We start from the raw sequence: 16,512 nt of genomic DNA, 5'->3' as shown, positions 1-16,512 counted from the left end.
CCATGTCGGACTGAAGTGTCAACTCCAGTTGTACGTCCAAGCATATCATTAAGAAGACGTCTTTTGTTAGAGTCAGTCACAGCTGTCTTTTGAAAAGTGAATGTGCTCGCCTGGGCGTTTGCACACATCAGCTCTTTCTCTGTTCACACACCAAAAATGGCATTTTTAAGACAAGAGTGTTGTAAACATGCTGTTAGACGCTCGCACGCCGTGGCCTCATTTCCATCCTGACTGGCTGCAAAAACTGATACTACTATGCGGGTGACAGGAGAGTTTGTGTTATGAATCCGTTTTGATGCCAGGGGTTGCATCACAAACTGAACTGAAGTGCAGCAGCAGCACTGTGAAACTGTCTGACACACTGTGTGAATTATTTTCCCATCTTCAACACTAAAATCAGAGCAGATTCTAACGTAAGAGCAGATTCTGATGTAACTGCTGAATTGCAGCCAATGGGGAAGGATATTCCAGCATAATTCAAACAAACTGAGGCGGATGTGATGGATAATACTGTTCACTGAGTCACAGTGCAGCGCCATAGCACCACCTGTTGGCCAATATCTACATGGTAAAGGAAACTGGATGTGAAAAGACTTGCCCCATTTTTTTCCTCTCTTGCAACTTCCAATATGTATTTACCAGTGTTGTAGTAGCTGAGCTTGGTCTCAAGACAACTTTTTGGTGGTCTCAGTCTTGTCCTAGAATCAACCGCATTTTTACTTGGTCTTGTCTTGATCTTAGGATTTTACTTCAAGACCATTCAAGACCACAACTGCACTAAATTCCTCGTGCAAAAAATGAGTGTTGAATAAAGATGGCAAGATCATTTCAGCTCTGCAATGCCTTTTAAATAATTCATTAAGACATTCCTCATTGTACATTTATACATAAATATACGGCAATTAAAAAGATGAATGAAGAGGACTCTTGAGGAATGTTTTTTGTGAGTGTTCTTATGGGAAAGTAGATCTTTCAGATCAGCTTGAGGAGTGCTTATGGTTTGCATTGCCACATTTTGTGTGTGTGTGTGTGTGTGTGTGTGTGTGTGTGTGTGTGTGTGTGTGTGTGTGTGTGTGTGTGTGTGTGTCATGCAGTGTGGGACTCCCACTGGTCTGGTCTTGGTCTCAACCCCTGAAAGACTTAGCCTTGTCTTGGTCTTGATGCCCTCTGGTCTTGGTCATAGCTTGGTCTTGGTTTAGACCTATCAGACCTATCTCCACGGCACTGTGTCAGAGCTAGAGAAAGGTCTGGGACCACCCTTTATCATTCTGATATAGGGGGGAAAAACTGTCTTGGGTGTCTTGGGCAGCGCTAAGCCCAGGATGCAGCGATGGTGCTCTTGAAAAAAACTAGCACGCAGATAGTGCAATGCCAGGAGAATGCCAGCTGAAATAGCTTGTCAATGGCAGACTGACACCCACAGTCTACATTTGGTGAGTCAGACTGCAGCTTAGGTGGTCTTGACTACAACACTGATATTTACAGTATTGTGATGTGTTATACTTGTTTCCGAGCATCTCTTCTGTACCTTCAGATCCATCATCTGCATGACAATAAAGTGTGCTTTATTTCAGTGGTTCTCGACCTGAGGGTCATGACTTCTGTTAGGGGTCTCCAATAAATTTGAAGGGTCGCTAGATGATTAACAAAAGAGGAAAGTAAAAAAAAAAACATTTATGCCAATGCATTTTACTTGTAAATCACTAAATATGTCTTGATGAACCAGTTTCAACTGATAGACACATGCAACGGGAGACAAATATGCACAGAAGACAGTGTTTTGTTTTAAGGGGTCATGAGCCAAAAAGGTAGAGAACCTCTGCTCTCTTTGATCCCATTAAGCTGCTGGGATCCCCTTTGCCCCAATGAAGGCAGATTTACAGAAACCTTGGCTTTGTCAGCATTGGACCTAAAAGTGAAGAGCCTTTTCTCTCTTATTTGAATCTTTTTTGGCTGCCTTGCACTTGAACTTTTTGTTGTAGGAAGGGTTATCCTTTAAATCCAACAGGAATCATGTCAACTGTCAGTCTTGTAATGATCTGCATTTCCTGAGGCATAATATCAATACCCACTAAGCCAGACCTCCCAGTCTCCAAGCAATCAAACACACTTATATACCCACATAGCCTCACACATGCACTGATATAGAGGAAACGGCTTTCATGTCAAAATTTTATTTTGTTTTTAATCAAATTTTCTTTTTCCCTCCACACCCCTCCCACCTCTCTCTGTCTGTCTTTGTCTTTCACCCTCCAGATTTAATAAAATCCAGAACACGAAGAACACTATGAAGAAGGACGGCATCAGCTCTCTGACCTACAAAGTGCTTCAGGTCAAGAGGTACCCTCTGTACACAAATATCTCTGTGGAGATTGGCAAACCACCGCCCCGGCCTATTAAGGGCTAGAGACAGACGGAGAGGAAGACGAGGGAGTCGACGCACACTGACTGGAGGGAAAAATATGGGAAGAAGAGAGCTTATGAGAGGGAAATAAAGAGATCACAAATCTAAGACATCTGGAAGGATGATGGAATGAAAGAGAGGAAAAAGTTACAAGCACATTATGGTCTCTTTCTCCCTCTCGACCCCTCTCTCTGTTTTGATTTTTTTTTTTTTTTTTTTTTTGGATTTCAGCTTGCCATTTCTGGATCCAGGACTCAGGCTCTTTGTAACTTTTTCAAGCAGCCAGTGGCTTCACGCCTCCTACCTTTACCAATCAGTGACTTCAGAATTTTAAGAGTGGGGACCAAAGCTGGGATATCAGTAGCCGACCAAAGGTTGGCGTCAGACTTGGAGGCTGAAACTTGGAATCTTTCCATTAACAATCTTTTGTAAACTGGAGGACATCCAGTGGCATATCGATGGAGGATATTGACAGGAGCTATTGTCAGGGGATTAGAGATCAGACAATGACATCATTTGAAACTTTGGAAAGTTTTCATGGCCTGTTTTGAAACACTGGACAGTATCAAGTGGGATTTCTTGGAATATCTGACCAAGTTCATATAAGCAGAATGAAATGGGCTGTTTACATGGATACAAAGATGGATACGAGACGTGGTACCTGCTGGTTTGGGAATGACATATGAGCGGACAGCAAACCTTAAAAACGCCATCAAACATTTTACTTTCTGAGCAGTGATGATCAAGAGAATGGGGATTTCTATTAGAGGCAAACTTTAACTAAATATGACAGGCAGTGATGCTTCACTGAACTGTATCTGATGGACTGCATATCGAAGAAAACATCTGACTCTTATCTTGACAAATGATGCTAATGGACGATTTGATATTGACGTCTTTGTCAGGGAGTTTGGATCTAATTACTCAATCAAATCCTCCTCCGGTATCAATTAATGAATGTGTATTGTGCCTGCATTTACAGTGCTGGGACACGCTGATAAAACATGTTCATCAGCAGCAACAAACTCCAGAGAACTCTCTTTTTGTTCACTTTTATACATATATATATATGTATATATATACATATATATATATGTATATGTATGTACTTTGGAAACCTGGCTTATTGGAGTAATGGAAAAGTTTTGCAACAAAAGTAAATATATTGAAGACATGAAGAGTTTTCTCCTGTTCTGGATGCAGTGTTGTGGAACTACCTTGGGAATGCATTTAAAATCAAATCAAGGAACTGAAGACAGCAAGGCAGATAGATACACTGACAGCTCAGTTGTGATTTTAACCCCATGTGGCACATATTGGAGATTAGGTTTCTGGAAGCTTTGTTTCTATCACTCCCCTTAACAGATTAAAGGTTTATTTTGGTAATCTGGACCTTAAATGTACATATTTGTCTCTACGAGATCTAAATGGCTTGAGGTACATTCATATTCCTGAAGGTGCTGGTTTGATTCAGTAAAAATATGCATTTTCAATTAGAAAATTGGACATTTACCACATTTTCTGAACATATATGGGACACAAAGGGGTTAAACTGAGCTGTAAGAATAGAATTATGGCTCATGCTTTACAGGAAAAAGTGTTGTGGATACATAAGCTTCAAACATTTACACTGAATCCACAGACAAGCCGAGCTGAAAAGTACTTTTGGAGGTCAATTTTTAGCTTACAATGTAACCTGAACGTCAAAGTTTTTTTTAAGTATCACAGTTCATTAAAACTCTATTGCTACTGTTATTACGCCATTTTCTCTCTCTGCTATCTTTTTCTTTAGATCTTTAAGAAAAAGATGATTATATCCGGAAAGAGGAAATTAGAAGGTGATAGTCTTCTGTCTGTGGAAATTGTGAATTTTAAGGCAGTAATGAGAAGTTATCCTTTGAGCAGTTTGACTGACATCTCTATGGCTGCTTTAGATTTTATCATCATCAGCTGTCACTTTTCTATTTACGTCTATTTTATCACACTTTCCGATTTCATAAATTAATCAAGCATTGTGAGGTTCGTTTTTTATTGAAGCTGTTATTTTTATTTGAGTTTCATAACTTTCCCTGTGTGAAAAATGAACAACTTAATCTGCGTACAGAAGCCTTTGACTGTTTTATGCTTTGATACATCAGTCTTTGTCCTTTGTTTTATTTTTCCTTGTCTCTACTGTTGATGCTGTTACTGTTGACGCCTAAACACCAAACCGATGCCTTCAGAAGTTATCGTTACTAAAGGGGCAAGGAAGCTTATTTTTGATTTAAAGGTCATATTGGGGTGTAAAATCTGTTGATGAAGATGTGTGCTCGTAATGGGTAATACAGAAACTAACCCATGTTTGCTTCAGTTTAAAAAACACACATCAAAGGTTCAGTGTGTAGGATGTAGTGGCATATATTTTGTTTTTCCAACGCATTCTCACTCCAACCTTTCCATGTCCACATACGACATGTAAGGTACCCTGGGTGTGTTGGTTATTGACGCTCTGGGACGCTTTGTCAAGTTCTGCCTGTTACATGCATTGTCTTCTTTCAAGATACACTTCTGTTTTCACAGGAAATTGAACGTCTTCATACAGTCTCCTTCAAAATCAGTGCACTACGTCTGTACCTGTTTTTTTCCTTCAACAACAAACTCACATGGTTGGGTTTAGAAAAAAGAACAGGGTTTGGCTTTAGAATCTTACGGGACACCAACACCGCTTTCTTGGGTGAAAGTCGGTGTTTGTTGAACCCATCCACCACCAGTCCCGCCCCACCCCAGTTGGAGTTTCGCTGCCTTAACTTTCATCATTGTCCCACCATATTCCCCCCGATGCCGTTGGGAGCTGTTAAACTATAACAGCAACCGGCCACGTATCATACCAACGTCAAAGAACGCCTTACTCCGTTGGTCTCTGATGCCACAAGTCAGATTTTGACAACTTCAGAGTGAGACCAAGCTCGTTTTTCTATCCATCTACATAGGGAGTAGGTCCCTGTCCACGGAGTCCACCATGTTTCTACAGTAGGCCAGAACAGACAAACCAAACTAAAACTAACTACCAACAATAGTTAGCAGCCACTCCTTGATTAGACCGTCTGGAAATAACACAAATATTTTAATGCAAAACTCTGTGTACTTCGGTGTTTTTACTTCTTTAAATCACCATGTGCTTTTGTTTTGAAGGGAAAGAGATCTTTGCAGATAATTTGGCTCCTGTTAGGAATCTTCTGAACAACGAACACTGAAGGAATCCTTTGGGAGAAATTTTAGCTGGTTGAAATTTGCAACCTTGCTATATGCCACTAAATCCTACACATTGCTCCTTGAAGATCATAAAAAAATTAAACTATCTCTACCTATCTTTGATCTTTGAACAGACAGAAGATTTGTGTGCAAGTTTGTAACTGTTTTGTATCATTCAGAACAATTTTAGGGCTTTTATTTTGTACATTGTTGGCCTCCTCTTTGGTCAGCCTTGAGGCAAAAATGTTCCCATCTGTTTGGCTCAGCATTACCTTCGCCTTGGGTCTGTTGAAAGGTTTGATTACTCCTCACACGCACACACGCACACACGTACACACACACACACACACACATGCATTCACACTCTCCCTTTTTTCTTTGCATTATCTCCCCTTTTATTGCCTTTTCTTTCTTACTCTGCCAGTCCAGGCTGTATGTGTCAATGGCACTCCGTTGTGCTTCGTGGTGGGCCTACTTCAAGCACAGCTGTGTCTCACAAGAGTGCTTCTTCTTTCAATAGATATCGACAGAGCCTCTCTTTGTGTCTCTGAATCTGTGCCACTTACTGTATCTTTTTTTTTTTATCTCAGTACACATCCTCATTTGTGAATCCTTCTGCGTCTCCCCTTCTCTCATTCTCTCCCTCACTTTATCTGATTCCCCTTTTCCTTTTCACCCTCTGCTGATACTTATTTCCAGAGTGCAGAGCTCTCCTGGTGAGTTTGAGTGTCCTCAGTGGGCAAACTACCTACGGAGAGGTCAATACAGCCCCTTCTCTATACTGTTTACAGCTCACCCAGTGCAATATTACCAATTTGTTCACATCTGCCACATATGCCACTTTAAGCTTGTGTTTTCATGTGGGATCTGAGGTAGTTAATGTTTGAATGCAGTCATGTTTTTTCCAGATAGATTTCCTTATTATTTGCCTCCAATCAGCTTATTGATTTGAAATCCTTGTAATCAGTACAGAGGCGACAAAATGGCAGCTCTTGCTTTGATTTTTCCCATCCATACAGTATTTAAGCACCTTGGTGATTTAGTGTTTACTTGCATAAAGTGGGGTGACTTGAAAAAAAAAAAAAGGAATGGTCAAAATTGCAGCAGCAGAGGCCGAGATATCCTGACTTTCAGTCCCTATTCTGGGTCAAGCTCCAAACACACTGGGTCTTACATTCTCCATAATTCATCTTAATAGTGTCTCATAGCGTTGCGAAGTTGGAGGAGCCATTTCAGGCGTAAAAGTCAAAGTCTCATTCATTTTTTCCCATAGACAATGTTAGATGATTCACAATTGGGGCTCACTCTCTCTTAACAGTGGATGAATTTAAAAAAAATTGTCCCCATTTTGTCACTTAGATACAAAAACATGGGAAACTAGAGTCCAGGCTGAAAGATACCAAAGTTTTTTACTTTAACAATGGCATTAGAAATACCAGATTCTTTCATAAAAATTTATAACTAGGTGACTTTCTACATAGAAACATTGGTGGGGCCATTAACTACAACTCCCAGTGTGCGTTTTGGCACGAAACATCTCATCACAGGAAGCAGAATTCTCCAATCTGCAGTTGAAGTAAATTCATTTTGGATTTTTGCTTCAGTTATGGACAAATTTGTTAACAATGGTGCTGTGTTTTGGTCACAAATTCAAAGGGAGGAAAGATACTCCTGGAACCAGTTGCTCCTTCCGCTTCACAACTCTGTTGGACTCTCTTTTCCTCCTAAATGCCCTCTTCCAATCCCCACACCTCTAGTTTATAAAGTAAGCTTTCTCGTAAACAAAATCAGGTCTCAAGAGCAAGCTGAGATAAGCCTGACGACCTGGGTTTTTTTTTTGGTTTTTTTTTTTTACTTCTGAAAGCTCCTTCCACAGAATTATACAGCTGTTTTCACAGGCTGAGTATCACTCCTCATAACCTCTAAATCAGACTTTAAAGAAGATCAACTTTTGCTTCATCATGACTACTTTGAACAATTGCAGGCAACCCCTTATAAGTCAGTTACAAGAAGAAAAGTACAAGCTGAGGAGGATATAGCCAGAGAAGCCCCAGTGTGTATAAACAGTATCATGGGATAGAGATGTAAAAGATCAGCAACAGCAACTTCAGCAAAAATTGTGTTTGAAACGTTTCTTTTACTTAAGCATAAGAACAACCATGAGGAGCGCTTGATGTTTCTTAATGGACTCTTGACTTTTGAAGCTGTTCCAGTTGTCGAGCGCACCTCAGGTGGTGGTGAAGTATTCGAAAAACATTTCAAACACATTATTTTGCTGCAGGGAGCAGACAGGACTTTCAGGCCTGTGGGCGTTTTTAAAAATTTACTGTATCTCTAGCTATGTTTTTTTGTACATTGAATGTTGAAAATGTTATATCTTATATAGAATGCATTACGTCATATCAAACCTACTTTTTCTATACAATCAATAAATCTGATGGTTAAAGATTGTATCATGGTGTTGTCAGTTGCTTGCTGTGTGTGTGCATGTGGGAAGAAGACAGTCAAACTCTGGTGGATGAATAGAAACTTCATAAGAAAATAGTTTTCACCTGCAGGCTGAGGTAATCCCAGAACTTTCTAATGTAATATCGACAGTTTTTGGCAACCGTGTTTCCTGCTGCCATGACAACCCACATAAACCTGTTACTTTTGTTCCTGTGTGGTCCCAGTGGCTTACTGGACTAAAATGCTAAACCACCTTTTGGATTACATTCAGCTTTACTTGTGCATTCTTTCATTTCCTCCCCTGTCCTTCCTGCCACCCTCCTGATAGTATAAACACATCGTTTAATGCCACAAAGTGAAGCTGTCTCCCTTTTACCTTCAACATCTTCTCTCATTCTTTTATTGTTTTGCGGGGAGCAGTGTTCCCAAACTGTCAGCAGAAAAGCTCTGCAGGGAAATCAGGATGGTATCCTCTCAGAGATGCCGGAGCTAAACTGTTCACAAAACAAATCGTTCAAATAAAGTAAAAAGACACAACTCAAGAGGAAACACAAAGTGAGGGCTTTTTAATGGGCATTGAAAGTAGTTTTAATTTGGAATATTTTACAAGATGCTGGTGTTTATTACAAGAATAACACACTACATGATTTGTGAGTGTAATTATTTTGGGTCCCTTTTATTTGAGGCAGTAGATTGATTCTCACTGAAAGGAAAAGATTGTTTTGTTTTTTTTTGCTGAAAGTCAGATGAGAAGATAGACACCACTTTGATGTCTGTACAGTGAATTCCTCGCTTATTCAGTCAGGAACACTTTATTTCCATTTGCAGTATTATATTTGGCGGTATGGCTCTGTTCAGGGGCCTCTCTGCCTTTCCTCGGGCCTACGCAGAAAGCCTCTTCCATGTGTAAGGGCAGAGAGGTGTGCTCTCTGCCCTTCCATGTGCAAACGAGGAAAGCCTGAGGCAGAGAGAGCAAACCTCCCTGCCCTTCCATGTGCCTACATGGAAAGCCCAAGGCAGGAAGAGCAGCCGCAAAGACCCCTCGGGAACAGAACAGAGCAGCATCAATGACAAACAGAAATGTCATTGATAGGTCAGACACAGCATGAAAAGGAGGAGATGGGGTGGAGGCAAGTTGTTACCTCTGAACCCAGCCAGGCTACATGTTTCCCCCTGCACAATTCAATTTATTTTTCCTAGGAGTGTTTTGCCTAGTCTGGCCCGACTGTACTGTAATTGACTAATGCTTGTTACATAGACACATTGAGGAGTTGGGGTAGTCATGCTTAGCCAGACCAATCTCCACAACGCTGTGTCAGTGCTAGAGAAAGATTTGGAAGAACCCATTATCATTCTGGTATTGGTAAAAAAAATGCTCTGGATTGTTTGTATTTCTCTAAACAAATCACAATCGTCCTGGGCAGTGCTAAGCCAAGGATGCTGCAACAGTTCCCTTGCAAAACGGTAGCATGCAGATAGTGGAAGGGGAGGAGAATGCCGGCTGAAATAGCCAACCAATAGCAGGTGCATACCTAAAGTCTACATCCGATGAGTCAGGCTGAACCGAAATGTCCGCCCTCTGGACTTATGGACTGAGCCCTCGCAGACTTCAGTAGTACATTGTGTGACGTGTTCACTGTCATCAAGAAAAGTCTGCGAGGGCAGTGACTGAAAGGAGCTGATAGACAGCCCCTGAGACTGTTTAACTCATATTAATACATCTCTACATAATAAGCTACAGGTGCTGAAAAACAAAAATGTTTGTAAATAAGGACAGGATTATAATTCAATAAATTGGGTATTATTTATGTACAGTAGAAGACCTTTTGCTGTTTTTGACCAATTTTTTTAACCTATTTCACTACACAGCTGGATAAAATGCATTTTCATTCCCTTTACAGCCTATACTTACACATATTTCTGTGTCATGATGTGGTTGAATATTAATTCTGGCCTATGCGATTTAAGTAGCATTTAATAGGCCTAACTATCAATAAGTATTCTACACATTCACAGGTGATTTTTCAGCAATTGAAAAGGCCACAATGTCACGTCCATATGGCAATGAATTGTGGGCGATTAAATAAATGAAGTCTGCTGAAATCTGCACCACAAGTGGACGCTCTGAAAGTCTGCAGAAAGTTTGCTTGAGGCCCCTTGTGGACTGGTTATATCATGGGTTTGGACGGCACTCCCGGACTTCCCAGAAACGCGACCAAAATGTCCATGAGCCTGCAAGTCCAGACATTTGGATTCAGCCTCAGACTAGGATTAGGGCAAAGAGGTCAAGGTTAGATTTAGCACTAGCCAATCGCAGCACAGAAAGGCGGGACTTAGCAGAATGAAAAAAAAAATGCTTTCCTCATTTCCAGTCTTTATGCTAAGCTAAGCTAAGCTTAGCTGCTGCTGGTTGTTGCTTTAAATTTACTGTACAGAAATGAGCGGTATCACACTTCTCATCCAAATCAGCAAGAAAACAAATAAGCACATTTCACAAAATGTCAAACCATGCCTTTAACCATGTCTCTTTCTGATTATTCGGTAATTAAGATGAGAAGAACAGCTCCCTTATCGTATTCAGTCTCATTCTTACACTGTTTGACTGTTTGATTGGAATACCAATACCCTCCAGAAAATGTAAATACAGAGTGTATTCACTCATAAAGTCTCCTGATAAAATACGATCATAACCCTAAAAGTTTCAACTTAATCCCAAACCTTGCATAAAGAAGCTTTTCAGGGAGAATTAAGGCAGTGAAACGTGTCAGCTGTAATAATATACTTAACACAGCAGCAGCCTGGGAGTCTTATGTATAAAGTAAATGCCATTATAGGCTCCCAGACTGCACTTAAACATATAAGACAAGATTGTTTTTTCTTTTGGTTCTCATTCAAAGGTCCCTCATGATTAAAGTGGTAGATAATGACAAGTAACAGTAAGAAGATCTGATGCATATAAACCTACATAAAATGACAATACTACTATCTTTCTGACAAAGGTAAGTTACATCTGTGCACTTTGCTAACAGTGGAAACAATAAGGAAGGCTGTTTCTATAATACTACATATTCTTCCTAGTGAAAATGAATGAGGCAGTTAATTACAGATTGTTTTTCCTGCTCTACAGTGTACATGCACAAATAACAACCCTGCTTCCAAATACCGCTTGTGTCTAAAACTACGGTACAGTCATATGTTGGCCATAGTCTCATACATTACATTTCAATTAGCCTGGAAAGTGAACTGCAGAATTTATAGGACAGTTACAAATTGCTAATTGCTATGCTAAGCCATTTCCTAGTCTAAATTTCATCACAGCTGTGCATACATTTGGCTGGTGCATCAACCCGTGACAGGTCAATTACAGTTTCTTATCATCCAATAATCTCGCTGGCTTTGTTATGTTGCCAGTTGTTTCCCAAAGCAGGTGTCTGGAAATTAAAAATATGGCTCCCGGGTAACTTCTATAGCTTCTATAAAAGTTCACTTTTCTCTTGTTCTATTTGGAGGAACATGTGGGCAGGCAGATAAGATATAAAAGGGTAAACATCTGGAGTACAGCCACCTTTCAAGGGTCAAGTTTACCATCAGATTTGTTAAATTATGTTTGTTTTTCTGTAGAAGTACAGTCTTAATGCTCAGGGGTTGAAGCTGTTTGAGGCCCTGTGAAATCAAACAAGTCATTTTTATATCACTGCAGTCCATATTATCAAACAGAGATTTCTAATCTTGTTTTCCTTCTTAACTCCACTGTTTCCTTTGGTTTACAAGGACTACAGTTAGTTTGTCTTTACACAGCACGGCCAGATTAACATATTACGGGGCCTTCTGATCCTCCACCAACCACCCTCTATGCATTGTGTACTTGGCCACAAGGTCGGTGCCTCAGTTAGTTTGTAGTCATTTGCTTAAACATAGTGTTATTTGGGAATATGCACCATGGAGGCACAATAGAAACTACAGTAATAAAGGTTTTATCTTTAGATACTGACTCAGAGGCTGCCTATGCGACATTAGGTAACAATGCCTTTGTGAATATTGTACTTTGTGGTTAATCAAATTGCCACTGACATGTAGTAAACGTGGGGCTTTGATTGGTCTGTAAATCGGACCTTGTTTTTAATTTGCAGCTGAGGCCCAGTAAAGGGCCAGCTTTGTCCACCAAAGTGACAAATTCAGTCTCATCAGTAATGTAGAAATCTTGGATAAAAAGTCCTTATGGAATGGCAGCAGATCTATTGTGGTGGCTTGTGGCATTTTTGAAATAATTTCTTAGGTTCTTGTTTAGCTCTGTTCCCCAAAAAAAGTATTTTTTTAAGCTGCAGATTATCCATTTTCAGCTACACAGGAGAAAACAGCGTGTAGACGATTGACCACCAGGGATCGTAAATTTTAAGGTGACAGCTGGTTCTCCGCTGACAGAGTGAATCAGTTTTTCTTGGTGGACGGTTGTTCAGGTGTACAGTTTTTGAGGCGGGAACAGCTGGCGAGACGGTTTCCCTCCCAGTAGCCGGCATCCTGACCATCGTGACAACGACACTTGGTGCAGGAGTCAACCCAGATGGGCTCTCCTGCAGGAATCACCTGGCTGCGTGTTGCATCGACATAGCAGTTAGGACCTGGAGGGAGAGGAGCAACAGAGGTAAGTACCTGCAGCTGAACAGAGCACTCTTGAAATGAGGGTTCCAAATGTTTTTTTTCTAAAAGGCCAAGGTTCTACCCAAAAGTCCAAAGAATCCTTTTTGGGAGAAAGAGTTCTTCGAGGATTGTTGAAAGCATGAGTGTCAAATAGTTAAATGTTTTTTTGTTGTGTTTTTTTTTTACTTAGATGTATCTGAAATCCCCATAATCAGTTCATTGTACTTGTGTTCTGGCATGGTTGATATCTTTACCATCTTATCCATGCCATACCAAATTTTTTTTTTTTTTTTTCTTATGGGTACGCACAACTTGGCATTCTGTTTTGGTTCTAATTTGAAATCAAGTTTTGGTTCCTAACCCGATGCACCATTGATATAGTAAAGGCTGTAGTAGTAGTGATTTCACAGAATCTCCACCCCCTAAAAAACATGATTGTGAATCACAAGTGTTATGGGGTGCACTGGCCCACATCAAGCCCGGCCCTTTAGGAACCTTGTGGATCTCAAGATTGCTGGGTGTAGTTCCCTTGACCCCAGGCTAACCTGATGATGATTAGTGGGAGAGAGATCTATGGGTAATGTAGGCAGTTACTAATGCAAAGTCCCTTGGGTGGGCTCTAGATGAAACCCTTAGAATAATTAGGCTTTTCTGTGGATAACCTCGAGTGGGTTCTTGTTAGCACCCTTAGAGGGTGGAAGGTTCTGGATAGAACTCCCATTTACCCCTTTTCCTCCAAAATAGCTCTGGTTTTTGAACCAGTTCTGGTCAGGATTTGTGGAACCTTGGTGCTATCTAGCAAATCGGCCTGAGTTTTAACCAGTTTTGAGTGGAGTCTTGGAATCAAGGATATGTCATCAATGGAGGATGTTGCGCAATGCACAACAAATGTAAACTGCTGCAAAACCATGTATTACATTAATTACCTGCAAGCTTTTGTCTTGTTATTACAGATATTTGTTTTTATCAAAAAAACAAACATAGACCAGCTATTAGTGAGACCACTGCACACTTTCTGACAATTTCTCTGACCTTTTCATTGTTGCCTCCTCCAAACCTTCTCTTTCTAATCTGTAGAATATGACACACCCACTGACACGCTCTGTTTGGTCCTAAGTAGACCGGGTCTGTTCTGGTTCCTGCACCTAATTTTGAACCATTCAGAGCTTTTTGACCAGAAATAAATTGGTTCAGAACCCTAAAAGTTGGTTTTAAGCTGGAAGCAAAAAGTCATATTCTGCAGGTTGGAAAGAGAGGATGGAAAAGGCAACAATGGAGAACTCAAGTGAGAAATCGTCAAAGAGTGTGCAGTGGTCTCATTAATAGTTGGTCCATTCTTGTATTTTGAGTAAAAACAAATATCTGCACTAACAGAAGTTCACAGGTAATCAATGTAATCTCCAATTCTGCTACTATTGTTTAGTTCAGTTGTGCATTGTGCAAAGCCCTCCGTTGATGACACAGCCTTGATTACAATGGAACCACAAAGCATTCTTCCTTGGGGACAGGCAGAAGAGCCCTTTATGGTTCTAGTTTGCATGTTTATTTCTAAGAGTGTACTACAAACAGGGAGGCACATAAAATCAAGTGCACACACACTCACCCCTGCATGCTAATGATCAAATACATTAGAACTACATTTGACAGTGGTGCTCTTATAATAGTGAAGATAAATTTCCTGTTGAATCTCTGCGAGCCCCCCTAGGTTTTATTTCACTGTCTACTTTTTTAATGCTATTTTCAACGTACCCTCCTGGCATTCGGGGCAGCATTTGCCGGGCTGGTAGACAGGGTTGACACATGGTGGAGGAGCACAATCTGCCACTAGACAGCGGGCGATGCCATCACTGTCACAAGTGCACTGCTCACACTCTGATGGCTGGGGAAAATGCACACACATATACACGCAAACAGTGTGAGACTTAACATGGATTTTGTTTCTAATCAGCAGCTCTCACCAAGTCCTCCTCATGCCATCTCAAAAGGGGGCGCCATTTACCTCCAATTCCCGGCTGTATGCTCAAGTTACATTCCAGTACCACACTGTAATTAATTGGCTCAGAGTTTTAGAAGGGAATACACTGCAAAAGATATGCATCAGCTTACACTAATACAAGCTTATGAAAATCGTGACATGGGTATAAGTTACATTTCTTTTGTACTATGCTTGTGCATAGTTACACATTTGAATGAGAGGCAACAGTAACTGCAGAACAAAGTGGAACCTGCATGAAACAGATCAGTGACAGGGTTTACACATAAACAGTACTGAGCTGCTACTCACCTTTTGTTTTGTAATATGTGTGATAGGCACTTGTTATTTGCAATCTGGGTCTACTGCACATCACCTAAAACTCACCTTTCTGCAAAAACATCCCTTGATATTAAAAACAAGTCTAATACTGCACAGATATGCAAATATACTGTAGTTAATCGCTCTGCAGTGACATTTTAACCATTTCTAAATGATGCTGCAGTATTTCATTTTGAGATAGTGCAGATTGGCAATTTGGAATTTAGCCTACTGCTGTATCCATGTAGCCTACTCTGCCCTTGCAAATCTAAATAAGCTTGCCTTTAATGAAAGTTAGGGGCCACCACAAACTAAACAATACCTACTTTTGACCCCTTAATCACAGGTTATGGCCTGAGTGTGGCGTATTTTATAAGTAAATTGCAAAAACAAGAGAAAAGTTAATAATCCCCCAGATTTTTCTTGAGACCTGACCTCTAAGATAGATATTTTGGGTGGGTATTGTGTTTATAATTACATATGAGAAAAAAAAAAAGACAAATGATCTCAAAACATTTAAGGTTATGAGTATCTATAGGGTCATGTAGTTTCTACCCATCCTGGAAGCCATGACAGTATCCCCATCTTTGCAAGCTACCATGTGTCATCACTTTCAGGCTTACCTGGAAGTTCTGCCCCAGCTCGTACACCACTCCACGGTACTCACAGCCGATCTTCTCGCACCTGGGGCAGCAGTCGGTGGGGTAGTGGCTCACATGGATACATGCAGCCGGCAGAGAGGTGCACTCAGTGCGGGAACACGCGGAGCCCTCAGTGGTGCATTCACACTGGGTGCAGTGATCAGAGTCCAGGAAATACCATTCCCCCAAGAAGTATATGCTGCCGTTGGCCTCACAGGTGCTTTCCTGCTGCCCGGCGACTGAGAAGCCAAAACCAGCCTGCGCGCAAAACAGCAGTGCCAAAACGGCCGTGCGTATTGTGCGCTCCAAGGAAAGAGGCTCACTGAAAACCATGGTGATTTATTTGATTCACCTTGTCCAAAGCTAAAAGTTAATACGAAACATCCACTGTAGTCCAGCTGGGATTTATTCTGTAGACGGGTCGACCCAAGTTTGTTACATTGTTACTGCCCGCAAGAATCTTTGGCGTTACCTCAGCCTTCCCTCCACAGCGGTCTGCTGGGGCTGCACATACTTCTGCAAGGAGCCCGGAAGGGGGTGGAGGTTGGGGGGCATGAAGAGGGAAAGTTATATTCACTGCCTCTCATGAGGGTTCACACGCCAGTCTCAGCTGATGTTTGTCCCTCCCCCAATTTAACATCTTTAAGTATATTAGTGCAGACTTTTACAAAAGCACAGGTGGTCTAATGTGTACATAGTTGGTTTAAGAGGCCTATAAAATATAGAATATGTATTTAGCCTGCTTTATTCCATTGTGTCATTATGTATTGCAGTTTTATCGTGTCGTTTTGATTAAAAAAAAACATAAATATGCATGTGCGTATATGAAAAAAAGAAGTCTGTTTTAAGATCATGGT

General features: G+C 40.8%; 2 protein-coding genes across 2 annotated transcripts in view; one reads left to right on the top strand and one right to left on the bottom strand.

Annotated features, from left to right (window-relative positions):
- Window positions 1-8,037, top strand: part of b4galt2 (UDP-Gal:betaGlcNAc beta 1,4- galactosyltransferase, polypeptide 2) — a 265,209-nt gene extending 257,172 nt beyond the window's left edge. Inside the window, exon 8 of the mRNA XM_049598316.1 lies at window positions 2,257-8,037. Coding sequence (XP_049454273.1) covers window positions 2,257-2,407 — 151 coding nt within the window. The 3' untranslated portion in view covers window positions 2,408-8,037. The remainder of the gene's footprint in view (window positions 1-2,256) is intronic.
- A 734-nt stretch (window positions 8,038-8,771) lies between these two features.
- zgc:113531 (uncharacterized protein LOC541359 homolog) lies at window positions 8,772-16,210 on the bottom strand. Its single transcript, XM_049598333.1, has 4 exons — window positions 16,128-16,210; window positions 15,638-15,977; window positions 14,471-14,600; window positions 8,772-12,702 (listed from the first exon to the last, which is right to left on the bottom strand). Exons 1-4 carry the CDS (start codon window positions 16,208-16,210, stop codon window positions 12,512-12,514), a joined length of 744 nt encoding a protein of 247 aa, XP_049454290.1. The 3' UTR covers window positions 8,772-12,511.
- Between the last annotated feature and the right edge of the window lie 302 nt (window positions 16,211-16,512).

The sequence above is a fragment of the Epinephelus fuscoguttatus genome, linkage group LG15 (assembly GCF_011397635.1).
Source record: "Epinephelus fuscoguttatus linkage group LG15, E.fuscoguttatus.final_Chr_v1".
Taxonomy (NCBI): Eukaryota; Metazoa; Chordata; class Actinopteri; order Perciformes; family Serranidae; genus Epinephelus; species Epinephelus fuscoguttatus.
The sequence above is the reverse complement of the archived record's forward strand: the minus strand, read 5'-3'. Positions and strand labels throughout refer to the sequence as shown.